Source organism: Populus alba, chromosome 4 (assembly GCF_005239225.2).
Source record: "Populus alba chromosome 4, ASM523922v2, whole genome shotgun sequence".
Classification (NCBI taxonomy): Eukaryota; Viridiplantae; Streptophyta; class Magnoliopsida; order Malpighiales; family Salicaceae; genus Populus; species Populus alba.
The window spans coordinates 20,137,860-20,161,612 of record NC_133287.1 but is presented as its reverse complement, the minus strand read 5'-3'; the positions used below and the strand labels follow the sequence as shown (position 1 = coordinate 20,161,612).

Sequence of the window (23,753 nt, the reverse complement as noted above, 5' to 3'; positions counted from 1 at the left end):
AAACTAGGCGGAGCAAGAGTACGTAGTTTTGACAGCTGTTGTCTCAGATGACGTGAGCAAACTCAAGGCTGTTCTGCAGAAATGGAGTTATAATGATAGAATGGATCTCATTCTTGACTTGAATGCAACATTGCAATATTTTCTTTTACCTCTTTTTTTCTTCCTCTCCAGCATTTTCCCCTTCTGTAATGTTATATTAGTTACTGAAGGTGGAACTGGCTTTACCCCAAGAGATGGCTCCTGAAGCTACCAAGGAGTTGATTGAGAAGGAAACACCTGGCCTTAATTCTTTATGTCATGATCATGCGCGAGAGTTTGAAGGTACCTTATCCTCAATCGTGTTCTTCCGACAGCTCAAAGCAGGAAATTCTACACGAGACTGGTTATAGAACTAAGCTTTGGACAACCCTAAAATGGAGAAATGATTACAGTAGTGTGTACACGAGGAAATATCCAGATTGAGTTAATTTTCTTTTGAATCCAGTTAAGAGTTAATTTAGTCTAAGTCCAGATAACTTGATGGGTCCAATGATTGAATTGACGCTATCAAACTTAGATATGATAATGTCAGGTCAACTTTAATATTTTTTAAAATTTTTGTTTAAAATAATATCATTTAATTTTCTTTGATGTTTCAAACATCTACGATTCATTTTTTTTTAAATAAACAATATCATTTGGAACAGATCCGGATTACCAGCTAAATCATGAATGAAAACCTGCAACTCAAACCCTGGGCCAGGTATAATAATTTTTTATTCCAAGACAAATAATTCTACTTTATAAATTATCAAAATAAATGACTTGAGTATTGTAAGGCAGACACTGATGATCTTATTAACCCAGCAAAATCCATACAGTACTAGTCGGAAGCATCGATTCGGTGCGGGTCCTAGCTAATTGTGTCATTTGTTATAGCTCGTAAAATAATTGCCTATAGTTATAAGCAGGAACTACCAGTTACTTGGTTCGCAAGTTACTGGCCACATCCTAAACTTGGTTCGCAAGTAATTAGCAAAAACGCTAACTTGATTTGCAAGTAGCTAGCAAATTACTAAGACTATATATATATACCCGCATACACATATTATATAGCAGTAAACAGTTGGAGAAGTAGGCCAAGGAGAGAAAGGAAAGATGCAGATATTTGTGAAAACCCTAACTGGGAAGACTATTACTCTCGAGGTTGAGAGTACTTACACAGTTGACAATGTCAAGGCCAAAATCCAAGACAAGGAAGGTAACCCTTTTTTGTTCTTCCTTTTTCATATCATATCATGCTTTCGTTGTTCTTTTTAACTAAGCTTGCCAAAGAAAACTGTGTGTGTAGATGGTCTAAATTTACATGGTGATTAATGTTGAATAGGAATTCCGCCGGAACAACAGAGGTTGATTTTTGCTGGAAAGCAACTTGAAGATAGCCGTACCTTAGCTAGTTACGATATCCAGAAAGGTTTGCTTCTCATGTTCGTCAGAAAAAAGCGAAGGGCTTCTGGTTTTTTGCAGTGATCATAGATTTTGTGAAAGGTTTTATTGATTTATCGTGGCTGGTGTTGTTGTTGTAGAATCCACACTTCATCTAGTCTTGAGGCTCAGGGGAGGAAAAGGAGCTCCGAGCATGAAAATTGAGCCTTCCCTGAGGGAACTAGCTCGTAAATTCAATCAATACAAGCTGATTTGCCGCAGGTACACCTTCTTTCTTATCCTCGATGTTTAATATCCTAGAACTGATTAATTAATGAACTCTTAGCTAGTGGGGCATACACATTGATTGACAAATTCTTGATTTAGAAAGTTAATATCATGGATGCATGGGCATGTAGATTTTGTTTCATAGCCGGTTGAGATGCATTCCAAGAGTATAATCATCCCTTTTAAGATCACATTAACAGCTTATTTAAGCTAAACTCTCGGGATTAATTAAGGATCAAGAAAGTAATCCAACATGGACAGCCTTGTGATCTAGCAAACCAGTACTGATAGTTTTTTAGCTTACTGTGTTTGGCTTGCTAGATGTTATTCTCGTCTGCCTCCCAGAGCTAAGAACTGCAGGAAGAAGAAGTGTGGCCATAGCAATGAGGTTATGATCAATTGTTTTTGTTTGATTTTCCATTATTTTCTTGTTTTGATTTCATTGTACTGTCAGGACATGCTCTGATATTTTGTATTTTCTCTTTGCAGCTGAGGCCTAAGAAGTTACCCCAGGGCTAAATAAATATGTTTGTTTTGAAATTCAGGCCTTCTAGTTTCTACTGTAAAATGCCCCAATCGAGATGCCTGCTTACTGCTGAGCATTAATAACACTCAAACCTGTTATGGATTGAAATTTAGTTGTTTATCTATGTACTTTTGCGATCTAGCTACATAAAAGTGGATCTAATTGAAAATATTTAGTACACATCGAGGACGAAATTGATGGACGCCAGGCAACTGGTGAACGGCAATATTCAAAATAAAAGGGTCTTTTTGCAATCAATTCAAGAAATAAAGGATTACCTTAACATTATGCAGCTTTAAGAAACCGGATCACTTTTTTCACTCTTACGAGTTTAACTACAGAAATAGAAAAAGGAGTGATCCGCTTTGCAAAATAAAAATGAGAAAACATGACGGATCAAAAATAACCAAAATAAGTGCAAAAGCGACAGCAGAAAGACCACTTGAAAGTCTTCTGGGATAACTTCAACTCAGTCCCCATTCCACAGCCTCTTTCTCAATTAAGTCCTCAACGCATCCGTTAATCATCAACACATTCCTAAAATTATTCATACTCTTACACTTGTTGTCTTTATGAGCTGGTAACACTTTTTTTAACAATTTTTTTTCTTTTCCGAAATTAAACTTTAACCAGAAAGAGTTTTAATGGAGTTTAATTATTTTATTTTTTAATATAATTAAATTTCAAACCTGGGATCCAGGGTTAACTTTCTGGGTTGAGCAGAGTGTAGCAATTATGACCTAATTGACAATTTGCCTGGGCATATATGCAACAGAAGGGCAGATCGGGGATTGTATTTGATAACAATACATAGTAGGGACCTAACGGATAAAAAGGGTGTCTTCTGGGGACTAATATGAGCCTACCCCACCTTTCTAAGACTCCCAAATCTATTCGGGAATAAATCCCCTTCCCCTTTCAATGCAAACCCTAAAAAGTACACAATTTCTCCAGCTATAAATATAGTAATATACTTTCTCACTCTCTCTCTATCTCCTTCGCGAATCTTCTCTGATCCATCAAATTCACTCTATCTTCTCTCTCTCTCCAATTACCGCAATTCGCTTCTTGCGATTCCCAATCTCACAGCCAAAGAGTTACGGTTTTTGAAGCTGCCTGTTACCGAACTGGAAAGGAGCCGTCGTGGAGAAGACGAGAAGGAGAAGCAGACGGGTTGTTGTAAAATTACGGTTTTGCCCCTGTGATCTCGAAGAGCACAGATAAAAACGAATTCTGGATCCATGCCAAAGGTCTGTTCAAGCAGAAGTTCTAGCTTTTTGATTGCTTAGCTTGCCAACATTAGGGTTTTGTGATTTTGTTTCAAATTACAACTCTTCCATTCCTTCTTGCTGTAATGCGATTAGGTCAGCGAATGTAGAGAAAATCCATCGACTTAGCGTAGTATTAGCGGCGGTGAGACTTGACCGGGTGAAAATTCTGGTTTATAGGGTAATTAATGTGGCTCTTTGTAATTTTCTGTGTTACCAGAGCGGAGTTGGTAGTAGTACGTGGAGTGTCCGTAACAGTAGCTGTCCCATAGGTGCATTGATTGATTGATGAGGTGTTGATTTACGCGTGCCTTCTGTGCGCTACTCGTCGAGCTTGGTAGTGGTCACCAGTTTCGAAATCTTTAGATATTCTTGAAAGGAAGGGGAAAAGATTGGTCGTTCGATAATCGTATATGGAGGAGAGGTTTGTGGAGCTGAATATGATCTGGTGTGGTATACTGGGATAGAGGATACTGTGTTTTCATTAAAATGGAGGGAGAACGTTGCCTTGCATAGTGCATCAGCTCTTTTTCTTTTCTTTTTTTCCTTTTCTTTTTGTGGGTTTGTTGAGTGTTGACTAGGGGTGTTTTTATAGTCCAGTTTGGCTGGCAATTTAATTGTGATACACATGAGCAGTATAACCAAAAAATTGTCTAATCAATTAGCTCATCATTTTCGAAAAGCTCTGGGAGCTTGTTTCTGATGGGTAGTTGTTGAGGTTGTATCATAACTCTGACAAAGGTATCACTAGTTGGATGGGTTCCCTAATATAAGGGGCTGTTTAGTGAAATTCTCGTCCTATGAATCAAATGTGATTTTTAAGCTGCTAAGTCTCCTTGTTGCATGTTCGAATTTTTCCCAATGTTTTGTATGGTGTTTGGAAGGATGGTCATTATAGATTCCCTTGTTTCCCTGAGGTTTAAATGATTCCACCAATGTTTACCTTTTCTGTTGATTATAGAATATACATTGACCCCTTCAAAGTATAGTGGCCTTAGAAAAGATAGTGAATTGATGTGTAAATATAATGTGCTATAAAATGAAGGAAATAAGCATTGAATGCCCACTTGTTTGTTCAGATGTTGCCTATAGCATGAATTTTTTATGAGTCATGCTATACGTGACACTTGGTGTGGTCATTTGTTTAGTCTATCTTCAGCAGCATTTTTGTTATTCAAATATCTTGTTCTGTAGATACTTGGATTACAGTATAAATTGACAAGTAGCTACTTGATGCGTTCTTTGTTTATATGCTGAAATGCTTTTTTAAAGGCATTTGATAGTTATGAAGCATTTTTCTCTTGTGATAAATAACATGCAGTTGGTGGTTCACCTTCTCACTAAACATTGACCCATGGATCCAGAAAGCAAGAAGTTTGGAAGAGGTAAGAATTAGTTTTTAGAATATTTTTGGCTTGTTGCCCCTTACCCCTATCCTCTCTTGATTTTAATGGTTGATGGGCGTTGTGTCCTAGGGTTATCATCATTACTCATTTTAAATCATTTCATAGCTGGGTCATTCTATCTGAACATGGAGATGTAGGTATCCCGTATTGATGTTAGAACCTGATGTTACAAATATTTCTGAGGCCAAGTATATTTTTTTTTTGCTCTCCTCCCAACCAAACCAAAATGTTATTATATACTTATACCAGAGCTAACATGGAGATGGAGGTATCTTGTATTGATGTAACAGCCTGATGTTACAAATATTTTTGAGGCCAAGTATAATTGTTTTTTGCTCTCCTCCCAACCAAACCAAAATGCTATTATATACTTATACCAGAGCTGAAACGATATCTCCATTTCTATCATCTACCACATCATCCAAAAGAAAGTTAAGATCAGCAGTCCTGTACTGTAACTGTGAGAAGTAAAGAGAATATGGTTGGAGGTTCATGTGGGGAGTGAAAATTGCTGTAAATCTTATCCAAGAGCATATTATGTAAACAAATATATAAGACTAAAAGATTGTCTGTAGAATTGATTATTAGGTCTATAACCATAAATTAAGTATATTTGGCCAAAAACGGAGAATGATTATTAAAATATTCATGGGCACTTCTGAAATTCTCCATTTAGAAACATCAAATATAAAACATCTTCCAAAACGGTTTAAATTATTTAGGAGGGATGAAAAAACTAGTAATTTTTTTAGCAATGTGCCTTATTGATCACTGACTTGGTAATGGCTCATCTCTTAATCATCTTCGTATAAATTCATTCATGTGATTGTATGTAATGCTTGCATATGCAACTGAGCTTTATCTCTACCCCCCTGTTTTTATGAATCAAGAAAAAAACCCATCTTACCCCCATTCAGACTTGTGCATTCAGTTGACCTGCTCAATTTATCATTTCTAAATATCTGAAAAGGGAAACACCAGATGTCAAGCTGTCTTTATTTATTCAAAGCAATGCAAGTATTTTTTTTCCCCTAATGTCATTTAAACACAATAAACATCCTTCATCCACTTGAAGAAGGGAAAGGGACAAGAAGGTATTCATGAAGAAGGAGCTCAGAATGTGAAATGAATATATAAGTGAAGCTTGGAGAAAAAAAATTGAGGTTTGCCTGATATTTTGTTGCATACACTGATGAGATGGTGCCCTTTTGAAACTTCAGGACCAAGAGAGCTGACTGGTGCCGTTGATCTTATAAGTCACTTCAAATTGTTGCCCCACCATGAATTTTTCTGCAAGAGGTCACTTCCTTTGTCAATTGCAGACACACATTATCTTCACAATGTGGTGGGAGACACTGAAATAAGAAAAGGAGAAGGGATGCAACTGGATCAGCTTATCCAGAATACCTCCAGAGATAGTAATGCACACATAGAGCCCTTTGACCTAGATGTACTTAGGGAGGCCTTCCAACTGAAGGAAACTACTCCTATAGATTTGCCTTCTGTAAGAAATCTATCTTGCCTTGAATTTTGTGGGTTTATCAGTCACTTTAGTTTAGCGTTGCAAAATTGTAATTGGCTCATAACACCAATGTATTTTGACAATTAGTACTATTTTGTTTGGTGTCCCAATGTATTTTTATTTATTTATTTATTTTTCCCATCTTCTTCAGGCACAGAAGGGGACTCCTACCATAGCCGGGAAATCAAAAGTTGAGTCCAAGGATAAGGATAGGAAGCATAAAAAACACAAAGATAGAGATAAGGAGAAGGAAAAGGAGAAGGAGAAGGAGCACAAGAAACGTAAACACCGTCATAAAGATAAAGATCGAAGTAAAGACAAAGACAAGGAGAAGAAGAAGGATAGAAGTGGACATCATGATTCTGGTGCTGACCATTCCAAAAAACACCACGAGAAGGTTAGAACTTACTACTTGCTTGCAGCTACTGCTTGAACATGACGTGGCCTATAAAATTGTAGTTAAATTTATAGACTAAGTTACTTTTGTATGTTGTTTGACATCTATAGTAAACAGTTCAACTTCCTATGTGCACAATAACTCAAATCTCTATTTCAATAAATGTCACATTCACCGTTGACAATTAAAAACTAGTAAATTTGCTGATGGCTAGGAATGAACTGCAGTGATTGGTGATTTTGGCATTAAATTTCTTATGCTCAATGTCATTGCCAATGTGGACTTTGTTGTTGTATGATTTCAGAAAAGGAAGCACGATGGAGATGAAGATCTCAATGATGTGCACAAGCACAAAAAAAGTAAGGTAATGTATATTTGTTTGAAGTAATGGTGATTTTGCAGTATGTCCAGTCTCATCTCTCTCATTTTTGTTATGAATTACTTGGCTGCTTTTCATTTCTTAGTCCCCCGCTCTCCTTAAATAAGCTCTCTGTTTTGTATTTTATTCTCTTGCAGCATAAGAGTTCAAAGATTGATGAAATTGGTGTGATAAAGGTAGCAGGCTGAAACAGTTGCGTACTATAGTTCATTTTTGTTTGAAGTGGTTGTTGTTGACAGTTTGGAAGGGGTTTTGACTTGAAGTTGTCCATTGTTTTGAGGTAGATACTTTATCAGAATATGATTTATATCCTTCTTTTGATTTGACGTATGAAAACTAATTTTGTGAATGTGTACCCACCAAACTCCAGAGACTCCTCCAAAATAAACAAGTAACAGATTTATGTTGAATCATTCCAAGCTGATTTAAAGCATTCCTCTTTGAAAGAAAAAAGGAATTTCTCCTTGGGCATAATCTAAAAAGTATTGTGCATAAATAATAACCATGGATGATTTCTTGTGAGTTACCCAAACAAAGTAGTCTCTCATCCTCAACAGTGTGCATGCTCTTTCATCTCCAGAGCATTACCATGTCGTTTAGTAGCATCAATTATGTGATATAAGTATAGCGGTGATAATCACTTTTGTTATTTTTCATCTTTACCATTAAGGTGTTTCTTACGTTTTGTTCTCATTCTTATGCAGAGTAGGTTTTGAACTGGCTGAAAATGTGAAGATGGTGAATTCACCAGACAAGAACATTTGCATGCCAGGTTGAGATTTGCTGAAAATGGAACTTTGTATCATAACAATGGTCTAGTATAGTTGCTGGTAATAGGGAAAGCTTCCCTTAGTTCTTATGGTGCATTGGATATTTCCTCGTGTACACATTATTGTAATCATTTATCCATTTTAGGGTAGTCCAAAGCTTAGTTCTATAACCAGTTTCGTGTAGAATTTCCTGCTTTGAGCTGTAGGAAGAACACGCTTGAGGATAGAGATTGTGTATATTGATTAATTCCTTTCTTCCCCCGTGTTTTGTGGCAAAAATTGACATGCTTCTTAGGTAACCAATAGGATCTTAACGGGGCTAGGGTTTTTGCATGCTGTCTTGAATGTTCTCTTCATTCGGGCGACATTCGTGTAACCGAACTGCAGAACTAGGGGAGATCATAGTTAGGAAACTGTGGAAATTTTTGTTAGTGCTGATGATTCGTTTTGAGGTCGACTAGGGAATGATACTATCTTGTAATATATACGAGCAAAATGGGACTGAGTGGGAATTCAAAGCTCTTAATGATCACAGAATAATTTCGGGACTGAAACTCATTGATGATTGATTGGTGTGAGCTGTTTGTATCCTAGCAAATCCCTAAAATGTGTCAGGCTTATAGTAATGTTATCTATTCAGATAGTAATTTGATTTTCATCTTGTTTTCTGATTTTTTTGAGAGCAAAACTCAAGACTTGTAACTGTTGTTGGTGGCTTTGCTTCTTTTTATTGTTAGACTTGAGCATACCCCTCTCTAACCTTAGCCACTTGAAAGCTGAAGGGAGTCGAAGAATAAGAACATGTAACTGTTTGCATTAAAGCTCCATTTATAATATTTTATATTCTATTGTTTATAAAATTAATCTCACATTATTTATCGAATAATATTAATTTATGTAGTACTTTATTTGTGAAAAATACATAGAAAGAATGCATCAGACCACACGACGTGCTCCTGTGCAAATGTATTTACTATTATCATGCAGAAACCCGAACACATCTGCAGCTACTCTTCCATTTTTCAAGCAAAGCATGGACGGGAGCTTGTGTTTTCCAACAGCTTGGTCATCTTCTCAGAAGCTTCTGCCCGCTGTATTTTCAACTCTCCATTTCTTCTCAGCTCCTGCTGTAATTCTTCTTCCAACATCTTCTTCTCTGCCCCCTTCAGATCTGCATCGAAGACGCTTTGCTGATATTCAAGAATCATACTCTGAATTTCATGCATTCCAGCCTCTCTGATTTCTAAGAGAGTTTCCTTCTCATGGGTTACAACCTGAAGTGCAAGTTCCATTTCCTCCACAGATTTGGATCCCTTCTGTATATCCGTTTGTACGACTTGCATTTCACTCTCTATCTTACCCAACTTTTTACTCAAAACATCAAATTCTTTCTTTATAAGACCAAGATTTTCGCGGGACAACTTCATTTCATTCTGCATCCTGGTCTTCTCTTCCTCGGACTTCAATAACTCTGTAGCTTTACCGCCTAATTGCCAATTTCTCTGTGAGGTGTCAACATTCTCAATGTTATCTATGGCAAAAAGGACCTTTTCACTCTCCTGTCTCTGATTCTCCTCCAGAAGTTTGGATTTCAAAACTGCCAGTAGGTTCTTCAATTCAATTTCAGATTGTTGAATCCTTCCCATGGTGGCCTCAGATTCTTCCTTGCAAACTTGAAGGCGAACCAGCTCTTCTTTCTTTTTCTCGAGATAAGACGTTGAAGCATTTACCCTTGCCTTTGCTCTGTGTTCTCGCTGTTCAAAGTAAGCAATTGATGAAGCAAAACTTGACACGGAATATCTCAGTGCTGATAACTTTTTATCTACAAGAGCTCTTTTCTCTTGCATTTCAGAGGAAAGTAGCTCAAGGGATCGAAACTCTTCCTGTTTTATCTGAAGCCCTTCTTCTGTAACTTCAATTTCTCTCAGAACTTTATCAAGCTCAATGAAAGCTTGCTCCGCATTCAATGGAGATGCAGGTGACGGAAGACATTTCTCTCCATCAACTTCCATTAGTTTCTCTCCAACTCTGTTCTGTTCATCAGAAGAAAGCAATCTTCTCAGTTCGTCCCTCTCATGCATAGCTATCTCATACAAACCCATCAGCTTTTCATTTTCTTCATGCGTTTCCATAAGCTGCTGCTCTAGGTTCTCAACTGTTTTAATCTCCCTCTCCCTTGCATTGGCAAGTTCAGGAGGACTATCATTAACATGAACTTCCATTCCATTTTGTTCACTCTCATCATCATTCACGTTCTTGTAGTTACTTTTTGAAGCTGCCCGTTCATACATTTCAATGAGACTATTTTTTTCCTCAATCAAAGCTTTTAGTTTTGACTGTAGCTCCTTGTTTGCCTCAATAAATGTTTCAAGCTTCAACTGCAGCTCATTATTCTCCTTAGACAATGTAATCGCTTTTTCATGAGCTTCAGCTTCTTGTTGACTTGCTGCGGCAATGGCATCAACCATTGTTTTGAGCTCCACACTGACAACTGATGCATCAGTTGACAAAGGAAGCTCAAGTTGCTCTGTTTTCTCGTTTGTGGCTCTAAAAAATCTCTCTTCTTCAAGTTTCATCATGAGATCATTGACATGCCTACAAAATAATCTGGTCAGGCAGACAGCATTGCAAAATAGTACAGTACATTCGAGCATACATATACTATGTATTAGGTATTTGAGTCTACATAAACGTACATTCATCTTCAGCTGTGTAATCATGCTAGAGGTATAGTAACCAAACTTGTTCATTGAAGAATTAAATCAATTGACAGTTTGAAAATTTTATCAAGTGAAAGAATTAAGAGTCAATCATTACCTTTCTAGTCTTTCGTTCTCTTCAAAACAGAAATCCAACTTCTTATGGAGCAAGTCAATTTCGGCCTGGTTTTGAATAACCTATAATACATAAATAAAAAATCTGTCACGTGTACCTTGTATCAAATGAAAGCCGCATAAAAGTTTGTGAACAAAGAAGCACAGTGGCGGACCTGTATGCGAAGGAATTCGTTCTCCTTATTAATTGAAGATTGACAAGGTGATCTTGGTTCCTGTGTCAACAATAGTTATTTATATCCATAAAGCCTTTGGTGCTAACCATGCATGAGTAATACAAACACCAAAGCATACATAGTTCGTAAGATAATTCAAAATCATACACCAAGCACTTGCCATTATAATATGATTATCTAGAAACAAAATTGTAATTTCAAACTGAATCATTCTAAAATCAGGAGGCAGAATTTCTGCTTTTCTTTCTCTTTGATTTTTTGGTAAAGATGATTGTGGATCCAAGCAAGAATTCCTCAACAAAACTATTGTTGTAACATTCCGGGGATGGATGAAAAATGCAAAATTCTGAAATCTTCAGTGGTGAATACAATATTCTCTGAATATCATTTTACAGTGTCATTCATTTTGTGCTACAGGACGGCTGCAGGAGAGAAATACCATCTAGGAATTCCTGATGCCTACGCCTGTGTACATGCCCCTCTTGTTGTGAAATCAAATTTAAGTATCAAGCAGTCAAGTTACTAATTATGCAAGTAGTTAACCTGAATTTGAAGTTTGAAATATAATTATCTCTACAATGAATAAATAGAAATGCAACTACTGAAATCATACTATTTTAAAAAGTTTTTGAGGTGAAAACCAAACAAAGAACTCTTGCAACAATGAAGAAGAAACTAGCACCATCGTCACCAGACTTTCATGAAAGAGTACAACTCATTAGCTTATTTTACATCCCATCTCAATAAATGTAATCAAAACTGATACGCTAAGAGTTAAATATATATGCCAAAGTGGTTGAACTGTTGTGAAAAATGCTTTGGAAGATACATCTGCTTGAATTGTACCTGACTCAAAATTGGTGGATCATCATGTACTGCTGCTGTCTCCATGTCTAAGCTAGTTTTCTGTAGTCGAAAGAAATTAAAAAACTCACAGTTAATGAGAAAAAAAATATTCTAAATGTAGCCATGCATTTTCAAAGTTCACAGTAAAGCTTTTGAAGAACCTGAACTGCCAAGGAATCTGATTCATGCATAAGTTTCCAATCCAGTGCTTCTAGTAACTGCATATACAATCAGAAGATGTTTTAGAAAGGATAATTTGACTGAAAACAGCTTAAAACATGTTTAGACATTGTTTCCTCTACCTTATTCTGTAAGACCATGATTTGTTCATTCATCATCACCCTTTCACCTTCCTCACAAAATGACTTTAATCTGTGAAGTATAGCCAAAATAAGTATCCCCATTTAACGGGAAATGATTTCAGAATATATCTTGGACATAAAAATATTACTTGAAATCTGTTCTTTGCAATCAAAAAGCTATAAAAAGAATATTCATGGCCCAATCAGATGCATTCCTGTTTTATCAGGTTCAGTTAGTTGACAAAATTACTGTTTATTGCTAGCAGAGATGTTTGACCTTGGTTTTAGTAGCTAATATTATTAACTTTTTTTAGCCTTATTTTGACATAAATCTACATCCAGCTCGAATTTCATTGAATTGACAACCAATGTATATGTATCGAGACCAATATATTTGCCACTTTACTGAGAAAGAGAGTTAAAGAGGCTGAAAAAGACATGCCTTCTAATTTCTTCCTTTAGGCGCAAATTTTCTGTGGCAAATCTTGTGACTTCTTGGTTGCGATCAACCTGGGTTCGTAAAACTTCAATTTGCTTCAAATGCTCCTCCTTTTCTTTCAACAAGTGTGTTTCAGCTGAAATCTTTCCAGCAGAAACTGCCTCTAGCCTCTTAACTCCTGCCTCTCGGAATCGTAGTATCATTTTTAAGCTTTTTATCTCATCCTCTCTCTGTTTGGTCTAGTGCATTCCAAAAAAAATCAGAAAAAATTTCAGATCATTAATTAAATCCAAGCAATATGTTTCGCACATACCAGTTGCATAACTGCTTGATTTTCAGCTGTCAATGCCTTCAAAGCTATGTCCTTATCCTTTTCTCTTCTAAAAGCCCCGACAAGGGCAACTTCATAATCTTTATTCTATAAAAGTACAGCACAAAAAGAATTTTAGCTAAGAGTCATTCAACAATTCTGTGTTAAATAGTCAAGGTTAAGAACAAGAGACGGGTACCTGAGACATTCTATTTTCAGACATAAGCGGACTAGATGATCCATGAAACCCTTCCCACTTAAAACTTCCAGGAGATCCAAGAAAGCTTAAGGATGAAGTATCACTATCTAGATTTTCAGCTCCCTCGTTGACTAAACTACGCAATCGGGACACTTCTTTCTGAAAATATACGAACACAGATGCAATCATAAGCAGTCAAGACGGAAAACCTAACCTTGTTGGTTTCCTTGGAACAATATTGAGTTATTTTAGGTAACAGTTATCTAATAATGTTACTAAAACAATGTACAGTTTTATTTTAGCTCTAAAACAAGGAAGGCCTCATAAGATAAGGGAATCTCATTTAAGCACAGTACCTTAAGTTGTTGAATCTGAAGGCGCATCACAATAACGTCTCCTAATGCATCTTCGTTAACAATTGCCTGGAGGAAAAGTAAAGCAGTGACTTTCTGTGTGCATAGCAATGGCTGACATTAAGAACTTACCATGTACCAATAATGTTTTGGAAAGCCTCACCAATCACCTTCAATTGGGACTTTTTTTTACTATAAGGGAAAGAAAAATATGTGCCAAATTTTAATCTTTTATAATAGTATCAGTTACAAAAGGCTAGGCTTCGCTATTTTATGACCGTTGGGATATAGATTATATACAAACTTAAAAGCAAGATCACATACATTATTTTTTATGAATTTTGCTCGTTGTGCAAACTTCAATGTGCTTAACGTCTCCAAAGAGCAACTGCAAGGGACCCAAAAAAATATTATACCAAAATGTGAACACCCACATACAAATATGCCATGCTTGTTAAAATTTATTTTTAAGTTTGCACGAGTGGCCAAGCAAGAACTTAAGAGAAACCATTGTGGAGAACAAGACAACAACTAACCAAAGAGATGGACTGATATTTGCAATTATGATGGTTTTTGAATTTCCTCCCAGAGAATCCTAAAAAAAAATGATTAGATAGAAGTGCATATATTAGCTATTCATATCATGATAAAGGAAATTAAAACTTAATAGTCAAGACATTTAATGCAAATTTATATTCCAAAATGATAGAACTTTATCTCTTTAAAAAATAAATATTAAAAACTCTTCAACTACACCACAATCTTCTGTAGGCCATAGCAGAGAGATTCTCTAATTCAGTCCATACTTTCAATGCTTCTACTACTTTCAAAGACTGTCATCGTCACTTATGCTTGGCAATCCAAGAATCTTATGATAATTAAGGTCACCATACTTCCTAAACTCAATTTAGTTAGATAACTACAATGCATCCAACCAACCCTTATTCTTGAAGGTAGAAATTAATTAGGATGGAAGTAGGAATGCTTCCACACAGCGGGCTCACACAAAAATTAACTAAAAGTTACAAGAAAGCTAGAATTATACTTCGATTCATGCCCACAATATTCAAAAGGAACTTTTGCTCCAGCTGAAAACAAAATATAAAAACTCTGCTAAATGTATTCCAAATAGACATTTTGTTGTTGTGTATGAGATTGGTAGGGTATACTTCTGATATTTCAAATTCAAGAATTAAACATATTCTATTTTAAAAAGTATACCTGAAGCAAAAATGTGAGCTTCGAATCCCGATAAGGAACATGGTGCGACTTGCCATTTGATATACTTACGAGGTTCATAATAACAAGTCTGCAAATATCAAAACCATCTAAATGAAATTAACAGTTGACTTGAATTCATACTTTAACTTCACATATAAAATAAGTCTTTAAATAGTTTTTATAAACAAATTAAGAATAAGTTGGAGACCGCACCCCAATGTCGAAAGTGACTTGTTAATATTGGTAGCTTCCTTGAGACGTTCACCTTCAGCACCAGAACTCTTTTGCCTGTGATGATAAACACAAGGATAACAAAACTTAGATTGGAAGTTTTACTAATTAACTTCTTTAATAAAATTATTTTTCTATTCCATATCACAGCACCTCTCAGATCCTGCTAAATCAACAAGATTAAGCCGAGCAAACCGATGGTGAGTTACGCCTTGGGATTCCCACTGATGACAAACCACCGATTAGAATTACCATATAAAACCAGCCCAATTAACAGTATTCAGAATCACTTATTTTCTTTCATACTTAAAACCAAATGTCTTTAAAGAATGAGATAAGGAAGGCATTCAGAATATGTTGCTTTTCAAGAATAAATGCAAATGAAGACTTTTGTATGATTTCTTTTCAATTATTAATTTTATTTTATTTTTGTTGAGAAAATCAACTAACCTTACTTTCAATGATGCATGTAAATACACTATGAGAACGACTACTTGCACGATTCATATTTGTGGCTGCTACTTTTCTATTTGCTGCACCCTGAAAAAACAGCACACGATACTCAGTTAAGTAAAATTTTGAGGAAATAAAAGAAATAAGTATCCATGTAAATGTACAAGTTGGGATTTAATCTAAGAAAGAATTCTTCTTCCAGGTAAACTTTTTGTATCATTGACTTTTCCCAATCTTCCAACAAGAGTTTCATACTTAGTACACTGTAGTTCTTGCTTCATATTACACAATTTTTAGAAGCTTTGTGCTTGATCTGACAATCAGAAACAGTTGGAGATTTCAAAACAGAATACTGATTGAAAATTTATTTCTCACAGTAAGCTTGCTTCGAAGACCACATACATAGTGTTGAGGCAATTTGTATACCTGAATAAGTTGATGAAGCACATCTCGAGCACTTGCAACTTCTATCTCCTTGAGATTCTCCACATAAATCCCTTTCTTCACATCTTCTCTTATCTGTAATAATAATGTCCACCGAATATTCTTAATTTCACCAAAATGCTCAATTAAAGAAAAGTAAAAGGAGTGCAACTTCAGATACACGCACATGGTATAATACAGTTCAAAAGAAAACTAATATAAAGAGAGTTGTTAATGGTGTAAACATATAAAACAAAAATTGAGGGTTTTAGAGCTCTTTCATTGCAGAGTTCTTTTCCAAATTGCAAATTGCTTTTTTTAATGCAATCAAGAAAAAAACAAATCAATTGAAGAAATGCAGACTTCAAGAAGTAACCTATACCTGCAAGTTGGTAGATGACGGATCCAGGAGATCAAGAATCTGTTCGTTGTATATTTCCAAGAAAGAGCATTTACAGGTAAATTTTATCTTTTCATCTTTACGAACCTCTTTTTCCTGATACAAATGATCAATTAAAAACCACAATTATATTCCTTTCACAGAAACCGAAAAAATTTAATGCACTGATGTGTATTCAGCAACCCTAAAAATAGAAAGCTAATTTCTACTTTCAGCCTTTGGCCATCGGTTTGAATATGAATTCTGTGAATGTGGTAGGAAAAAAGGCCTGCAGCAAACCTCCGCCGCTTAGCGAACCAAAAGATACGAGATATGCACACAATAAACATAAGTCTATGAAATCTTAGAATCAGTTAAATCCAACTCATGATAAAAACAAAGGAAGGGGAGAAAGCACAGATCTTTCTTTTATGACCGTGCAATTGGGCTCATCTTTTCAAGATTAGCTAAATAGTACATGAAAACTAATGCTTTGGAAATAGTTTGGGAATAGCTCACTCATATCCAAAAAACAAAAATTAAACATATTCATGGCCAGGTTGATGTCCAAGAGGAAAATCAAAAACCTTCTGGATTCTTGAGAACAAATACTCAAACACCCTAGGTGTCATTCCACAATTATCACTATGTCTTCGAGTCCCTCCCTCGATGTCTCCAAGCATTGTATGAGTCTTTCCACTTCCCGTCTGCATATATACACAATAGATTGTGTATTAACGAATGTTAAAGTCATTTTAGCTAAAAAAACAAAATCTATAAGCCCTTCACAGCATTTTCTTTCCAATCAATCTATCTCAAATACTGAAAACTAGACTACCACATTAAAACTAAAACCCTTAGCAAAATCTCACTTGGCCATATGCAAACATGCAGCTGTTGTAGCCTCCCATACAATTGTCCACCATCGGCAATCCAGCCATTTTGAACATTTTTTCCTGTTACACCACATTAATCAAATTAACCATGCCAATTAAGACTCTACCCCAAAAAAAACCAAACCCATTTTCGTTTCAGAGAAAAAAGAAAGAAAGAGGTGGATACCTGGCTAACAGTTTCATCCGCAACAAGATCGAAAGTAAACCGTGACTCGGGATGCCCGGTCCAAGTAATTGTCTGACAACTTTCTTGCCTAACGCACTTGCCATGCCCTTGAACAGATATTTCTGAACTGCTTAACGGTCTTAATCTTATAATAACCTAAAAAAATTAATCAAATAACAATAAATTAAACAAGATTGTAGCTTAATTGAATAGCAAAGCCACTTAATTTAAAGCTTGAATGGCATCAAATTGTGATATTTCTGACTAAATCAACACTTTTTGAAAATCCAGGAACCAAAATGACAAGAAAAAGCAAACCTGAACAAATTCAAAAATAAATAAATAAAAAATAACAACCCATATCACAAGCATAACCTTAATTTAAGCTTAATTGGGCTCAAAATATGATATTTGGACTAAATCATTACTTTTTTTAAATCAAGGAGCAAAATGAAAAGAAAAGGGCTAACCTGCACGTTATGTTCCTTCCAGAATGAAGGATCCTCGGAGAACTCAAAGCTCTGAGCATGCCGCGGCACCGACACCACTGATCCTGTAACGCCACTGTTGCCGTCCTCCTCCCAGTCATCAATCCTCCGGGCTGCTGACATGGCAAGCAAGGATTGGGTGGGAGCAAGGTTATGATCTCGAGAGACGGATTTCAGTAGATCTGGAGTGCTCGGCACAGATTCCGAGACGGACCGGTCATGAAACCCGAACCGGCTCTTAATCGCGCTCGCCGTGTCAGATAGGAAAGACATTTTAAGTTGGTTGGAAAATCTAGGGCAAGAGTTAGGGGTGAAAGGGGTGTTTGGGAGGTGAGAAAATTCGAAGAGAAACGAGAAGAAAAGAGAGTGTTTCTTTCTTTCTTCTTTCCTTCCTTCCCTCCTTTCTTTCTTTGTTTTTTTTCTTTTTGAAAACGAATTTTTGAGGGAAAATGAGGATTCGGGGGTGGGAGTGATCGGACGGCGGAGATAGGTTTAGATGAGCGGTTAGGATGGTTTGGATTTGAATTCTGGAGACCGTTTGAGTTTTGAAAAGGTGGATTTTTGTAGGAGAATGAAATTACTGGAAAGTCCCTGTCTCTAACGGTAAGATGATGGACATATGTTATGAACAGTAAAAATGTGGTTGGTTTATTTTTTAAAATATTTTTTTATATTAAAATAATATTTTTTTATTATTTAAAATTTATTTTTAAGATCAGTCTATTAAAATGATTTAAAATATATAAAAATTTAATTTTTTTAAAAAAAAAATTATTTTAAAAATACGGATACAACTATGTTTCCAAACACTCACTAAATCTATTCTTTAGGATTTTATTATGATTTGTTTTTTCTAAATTGGGATTTATAATTTATATTTATTTTTTAAGTTTTGATATCAATATATTTAGATAATATTAATATTCTAATTTCTCATCCCGATTGATTATTATTATTATTTATAAATAAATTTTAATTAGGTATGGTATAATTATACAGGTATGTATAACATAACAATATCTTTATTATAAAAGTACATATTCTGATTAGAATAATATATGATGTTATTTTTTATTTTTCTAACCTTAATTTTTTATTTAAATTGTATTGTATGGGATAACATGTAAAAGCTTAAAGTTTAATTGGGTAACGATTTAAATTTTATTGTTAATATAAAGAAATTATTAGATAAATTTAGTTCATCACATCATATGTAATTTACATAAATAGATAATATATATTATTTTTTATATTTATTGTCCCATTCTCTGCTATGCCTTTTTTTTCCCGCCCTACTCTCTTTCTTATATTTCTGTTTTGAATTCGATTTTTATGTTTTAAAAATATTTTTTAAAAAATTAAAAATTAAATTTTTTTATTTATTTTAAATTAATATATTTTTAGTATTTTTAAATTATTTTAATACAAATATTAAAAATAATTTTTTAAAAAATTAAAAAAATATTATTAACATATATTTTAACATAATAAATTATTTAAAAACCAACCACAATTACTCTACCAAGTAAGTTAAAAGTTGAACTGGCTATCTTAGATTGATTTTGCTCTTGCAGTTTAACCGAATTTGGCAATGTCTTCTTCATTTAGGGATTCTTGCTTTTGCTTGTCTGCCCCCGTTTGGCATTGGGTTTTAAAAAGGGTGGGCTAAATTTTGAAATTTTTAGCGTGAGCGTAACTTGTGGACAAGGCAGTAGAAAGAAACATAAAATTTCAACGGTTAATAATTAACATTATTTAATTAACACTATGGATGATTTTGGGTAAAATAACTATCTTATTAAAAGATTTAAATTTTTAAATAAAATTTTAAAATATAATTTATATTATTTTTTAATATATTTAAGTTTTTTTTAAATGACTTGAAACTTGTACATGTTTACATTATATTACGCTTAATACTTATCCAAATTAATAAAAATGATAAAATTCAAATTCATGATCACTTGTTTATCAAGATTCTGATACCATATTAAAAAATTATCTCAATTTAATAATTTAAATTTTTAAATAAAATAATTATGTTTTTAGATGAAATTTTAAAATATAATTTATATTATTTTTTAATATAAAACAGGAAGAAACTTTCACGAATCGCAGTTTTTTCTACCAGGTCACCCGAGTATTAAGCTATGCCCGCAACCATAACCTTGTTTAGGTCGGAAATATTTCACATCGTAGGAAGTTCTATCGTCAAGAAAATGTCTTAATTTGGAACGGTCAGGGTCACCCACAGTACTATAATCGCCATATGCTCGGAAGTAACTTGATTCATGGAAAGATCGACAAGCATATTCTCCACTTCCCATTGGTGGCCAAGATCCATCTGGAGTACAAAATGTTATTGACTGTTTATCTTGTTTATTTTGCAAGCTTAATCTCTAGAGAATCAAGAAAATGGCAGCATGACATGACCTCCATGAGCATCCCATGAGTATGGTGTGGCTCCAGATAAAAAGATTGTTTGTTTTTTGTGTTTCAAAAGTGTTTTTAAAAAAAATTTAAATTTTTTTTATTTTTTTTATTAACTTCAAATTAATATGTTTTTAGTGTTTTAAAATTATTTTGATGTGTAGATGTCAAAAATTATTTTTAAAAAAATCATTGATATATATTTTAATACAAAAAATATTATTTGAAAAACAACCGCTATTACATTGCCGAACAAGCTCGAATGCCATGCATTTTGCGACGATGGGAATATTAGTGGGTTTTATTGACTGTCAGGGGAGATGTTGCGAATTGTGATGGAGCTCCCCTTAGTGTCAGGGAGCTTTGCATAAGGTCTAGTTCCTTGGGTACTGGATTGGCGATGGCATGAGTTGATTGGATCAAGAGAAGATGCGTGCAAGCCGTGTTGGACTCGGAGACGACTATTCAGGAAGCACATTGCTGAAGCGGAAGGTAAGGGCCTTGCTCAAGAATTAGACCATCATGAGCAAGTTGCTAGCAATGCAAGTGCAGCCGCAGCTAACCCCGCCACAGGGGGTGGTGTGACTGCGAGAGATGCTTGCGACTCACCAGTTTCCGAAAAAGTTTCTGGGCACTTCCTCGAAATGGGGATAGGTGTAAGGTTGCCTCCTCGCTGAGTTTTCCAAGGATCAGTGAAACCACTTCCGATGAACTAGAGAAACATGTGCTAACACTGGCTGTACCATTTTGATGGATGAATGGGTGGATAAAGACGGTCGATGTTTGGTCAATTTCCTTGTAGATTGTCCGGCTGGTCGTGTTTATCTGAGGTCATTACAGATATCAGTGGCAATAATGTTCCCTTGCAGAACTTGTTAGATGTTCTTATTGAAGAGGTTATGCAGCAAAATGTAGTTCAGGTCATGACTTGTTCTACAACAAGCTGGATGTTTTCGGTTATCAATCAGATTAGAAGGATTCACATGCACGATTTTTGGGCTGTGAGTGCATCAGATTGCATCGGTCTCATGCAAGAGAAGATTGCTGCTATGGATGACATCAGAAGAGTATTAGATAAGGCAAAAAGCCTTGTCAGGTTTGCTCAGAACAATGCTACAGTGCTAAAGCTGTTTAAGGCTCTACAGTTTCTCAAAATGAGAACCTTTTCAAGCCTTCAAAGATGAGGTCGACAATCCCATTCTCGATTGTCGAGAGCATCCTCTCCAATAAAGATGAATTGAAATAAATTTTCACTTCGTCAGAGTGGAAATCTTCTTTTAGGTCGAAGAGAGTGGAAGGCAAGAGTGCACCTGCTGTGGTAACGGATTCTTCTTTCTTGAAGGCAGCAGAAATGGCATCAAAGACAACAACCTCTCTCAATCTTGTTATTGACAAGATCAGTGATGACGATGAACCTTCGACTGGCTTCAAATATGATAGCATGTATCAGATAAAGAAGCATTACTTGAGGAGTTCGGAAACAATGGAGTCGGATACATGCCACTCTGGAAATTAATATGAGATGATTTTCTTCACAGAGCCCTCCATGCTGCAGCGAATCACCTAAATCCCAGCTTTTATTACCCTGAATTAATTCCAGTTTGACACCGAAACCTCGAATGGTCTTCACTGCTCCATTATAAATATGGAAAAAGATCAGAAGATTCAACACCTTATCATACAGGCTCTGCAAAGCTCATGGAGATTTCCAGGAAGGTTATGCTGCAGATACAATAGAGAATGTTCATCCAGGCATAGAAACTTCTTTTGAGATGCATAGAAAATGCTTGTAGTTTCCGGTGTTTGTACCATGTCTCTGGTTTATCATGTCATGGAGCAAGGCTATATATTTGTGGTCAGCATTTGGAAATCACTGACCTGTGATGCTGCTGTCAGGTTCAAGATAAACAGGAGTTAATTTTGATCGATCTTTCTTCAAAATAAATCATCAATTTATTGCAAAAACAAAGAAGTCAGAAATTTACAGCATTATTGAAAGACAAAATACCTTGTTGACAAGGTAGTAGAAAAAAACATAAAAACTTCAGACGGATAACACTGTTGGTTTCCTGCACCGGAGGAATCTTCAAACACCGCCGCCTTTTCCACCAGGTCCTCCGAATGAGAAGATGGACATGCGCACCTGCTGCTAATAGATTTTAGTGTTTCCATCAAGCATCCAAAAGTATGAGAATTAGACAAATGTTAGGTACCTCAACTGCATCTGCTGGTTGTGTTTGAAAATCATGTTCATTTGAAGGGCCTCTTTCGCCATGGACTCCATAGCAAACCAAACTAGAGTTAAGATCACTAACAGAGACATATCGATGGTGTTTTTTCAAGTTTTTGATGGGATTGAAAAATAAAAACTTATGCATGGATAAATTAGCTTCGGATGTTGATATAATTAATATGACAGATCATATTTTCTTAATTTATACCCTAAAATTTAAATTTTTGTTCTTAAATTTGACTATTTTGAACACTTTCTCAACAAACATAGTAAGCATTTAATTTTAGAATCCATGTTGAGTAGCGTTCGATGGATCTATTTCGAATCATGAGAAGGACTGACTCTATAGATTTATATACAATTATTAGTAAAGTAATTTTTAATATTACTATAAAAAAACTATAATTTTATTTGAAAAGTATGGTATCATCATTATGATTTTTAAAATATTATTATACTTTATTTACGTATCTTTTTTTTTTTTCCCCAAAATATGGTTTGTGTTAGGTCATTAAACATGATTGATAACTTATTTTTTTCTCTATTTTTTATTTTTTTAATGGACTAAAATTGATATTTTTTTTAATATAGAAGAATAGAAATCAAGTTAAATCAATTTCCATAAGGTTGATGGGTTTAATATTTTAATTAGTTTAATATTAAACCCAATTTCAATTAGACAAAATCCAGTTTTTGAAATTAATATGTTGAGTTAAATTGGTTTTAACAATTGTGCTTTAAAATACTATATAGAAATAAAATTATTTATTGACATAGTTAAGATAGTAGGAGATTATTAATATCCTATTTGTTTTTACCTTTTAAAAATATTTTTGAAAAAAAAAATTAATTTTTTTTTCTTTACTTCAAATTAATTTTTTTGGTATTTTTAAATTGTTTTGATGTGTTAATGTTAAAAATAATTATTAAAAAATAAAAATATTATTTTAATATATTTTTAAGTGAAAATATTTTAAAAAAACAATTATTATAACACTCACAAACATCTTCTAAATCAATCTATTTCATTATTGAATTTAATTTCATGAACCAACCAATAGATTTATTACAAATATAAAAATTACTAACGAACCACTAAATTTATCACATACTATTAAGTTTAAATCACCAATTTAATAATTTATATTTAAAATATAAAAGCTGAAATCATAATTATAAAATAAGATAATTAACAATGTGTATAGATTTAATGACATGTAAGATTTTTTTTTATTATTATTAATGTAAGTTTTAGGGTTAGCTTGCGTACGCTTTGACTAATTTCACAAGCTTTAAAGTTAACGATCATGATTATTATATAAAATCATATGGTTTAAACCAACGAAGTAAACAAATTTTTTAATTCTAAGTTTTTATTATTGGCCATCTCGATAGTTAATGACATGTAAGAATT

General features: G+C 34.6%; 3 protein-coding genes across 3 annotated transcripts; 2 read left to right on the top strand and 1 right to left on the bottom strand.

Annotated features, from left to right (window-relative positions):
* The first annotated feature begins 1,101 nt into the window (after window positions 1-1,101).
* On the top strand, window positions 1,102-2,902 carry LOC118038757 (ubiquitin-ribosomal protein eL40 fusion protein). Its single transcript, XM_035045170.2, has 5 exons — window positions 1,102-1,240; window positions 1,367-1,453; window positions 1,566-1,686; window positions 2,014-2,080; window positions 2,182-2,902. Exons 1-5 carry the CDS (start codon window positions 1,138-1,140, stop codon window positions 2,209-2,211), a joined length of 408 nt encoding a protein of 135 aa, XP_034901061.1. The 5' UTR covers window positions 1,102-1,137; the 3' UTR covers window positions 2,212-2,902.
* A 489-nt stretch (window positions 2,903-3,391) lies between these two features.
* Window positions 3,392-8,219, top strand: LOC118038756 (mediator of RNA polymerase II transcription subunit 19a). The gene is made up of 7 exons (XM_035045167.2): window positions 3,392-3,468; window positions 4,808-4,871; window positions 6,113-6,396; window positions 6,566-6,811; window positions 7,116-7,175; window positions 7,328-7,470; window positions 7,895-8,219. Exons 2-6 carry the CDS (start codon window positions 4,841-4,843, stop codon window positions 7,376-7,378), a joined length of 672 nt encoding a protein of 223 aa, XP_034901058.1. The 5' UTR covers window positions 3,392-3,468; window positions 4,808-4,840; the 3' UTR covers window positions 7,379-7,470; window positions 7,895-8,219.
* A 533-nt stretch (window positions 8,220-8,752) lies between these two features.
* Window positions 8,753-18,125, bottom strand: LOC118038755 (kinesin-like protein KIN-12E). The gene is made up of 22 exons (XM_035045165.2): window positions 17,659-18,125; window positions 17,189-17,344; window positions 16,999-17,082; window positions 16,714-16,833; window positions 16,130-16,243; window positions 15,751-15,843; window positions 15,322-15,411; window positions 15,025-15,095; window positions 14,854-14,928; window positions 14,641-14,728; window positions 13,956-14,014; window positions 13,744-13,807; window positions 13,423-13,488; window positions 13,067-13,225; window positions 12,871-12,975; window positions 12,561-12,796; window positions 12,119-12,188; window positions 11,978-12,034; window positions 11,817-11,876; window positions 10,950-11,009; window positions 10,778-10,857; window positions 8,753-10,555 (listed from the first exon to the last, which is right to left on the bottom strand). The coding sequence occupies exons 1-22, from the start codon at window positions 17,947-17,949 to the stop codon at window positions 8,983-8,985; spliced, it is 3,771 nt and encodes a 1,256-aa protein (XP_034901056.1). The 5' UTR covers window positions 17,950-18,125; the 3' UTR covers window positions 8,753-8,982.
* Between the last annotated feature and the right edge of the window lie 5,628 nt (window positions 18,126-23,753).

Coding starts and splice junctions, on each gene's coding strand:
- LOC118038757 (XM_035045170.2), top strand. CDS start 1,138: ATGCAGATATTTGTGAAAACCCTAACTGGGAAGACTATTACTCTCGAG. Junction 1,241..1,366: donor CAAAATCCAAGACAAGGAAG/GTAACCCTTTTT, acceptor AATGTTGAATAG/GAATTCCGCCGGAACAACAG. Junction 1,687..2,013: donor TACAAGCTGATTTGCCGCAG/GTACACCTTCTT, acceptor TTGGCTTGCTAG/ATGTTATTCTCGTCTGCCTC.
- LOC118038756 (XM_035045167.2), top strand. CDS start 4,841: ATGGATCCAGAAAGCAAGAAGTTTGGAAGAG. Junction 6,397..6,565: donor CTCCTATAGATTTGCCTTCT/GTAAGAAATCTA, acceptor CATCTTCTTCAG/GCACAGAAGGGGACTCCTAC. Junction 6,812..7,115: donor CCAAAAAACACCACGAGAAG/GTTAGAACTTAC, acceptor GTATGATTTCAG/AAAAGGAAGCACGATGGAGA.
- LOC118038755 (XM_035045165.2), bottom strand. CDS start 17,949: ATGTCTTTCCTATCTGACACGGCGAGCGCGATTAAGAGCCGGTTCGGG. Junction 17,083..17,188: donor CGGATGAAACTGTTAGCCAG/GTATCCACCTCT, acceptor GTGGTGTAACAG/GAAAAAATGTTCAAAATGGC. Junction 13,489..13,743: donor CAAAATTCATAAAAAATAAT/GTATGTGATCTT, acceptor CTTTTCCTCCAG/GCAATTGTTAACGAAGATGC.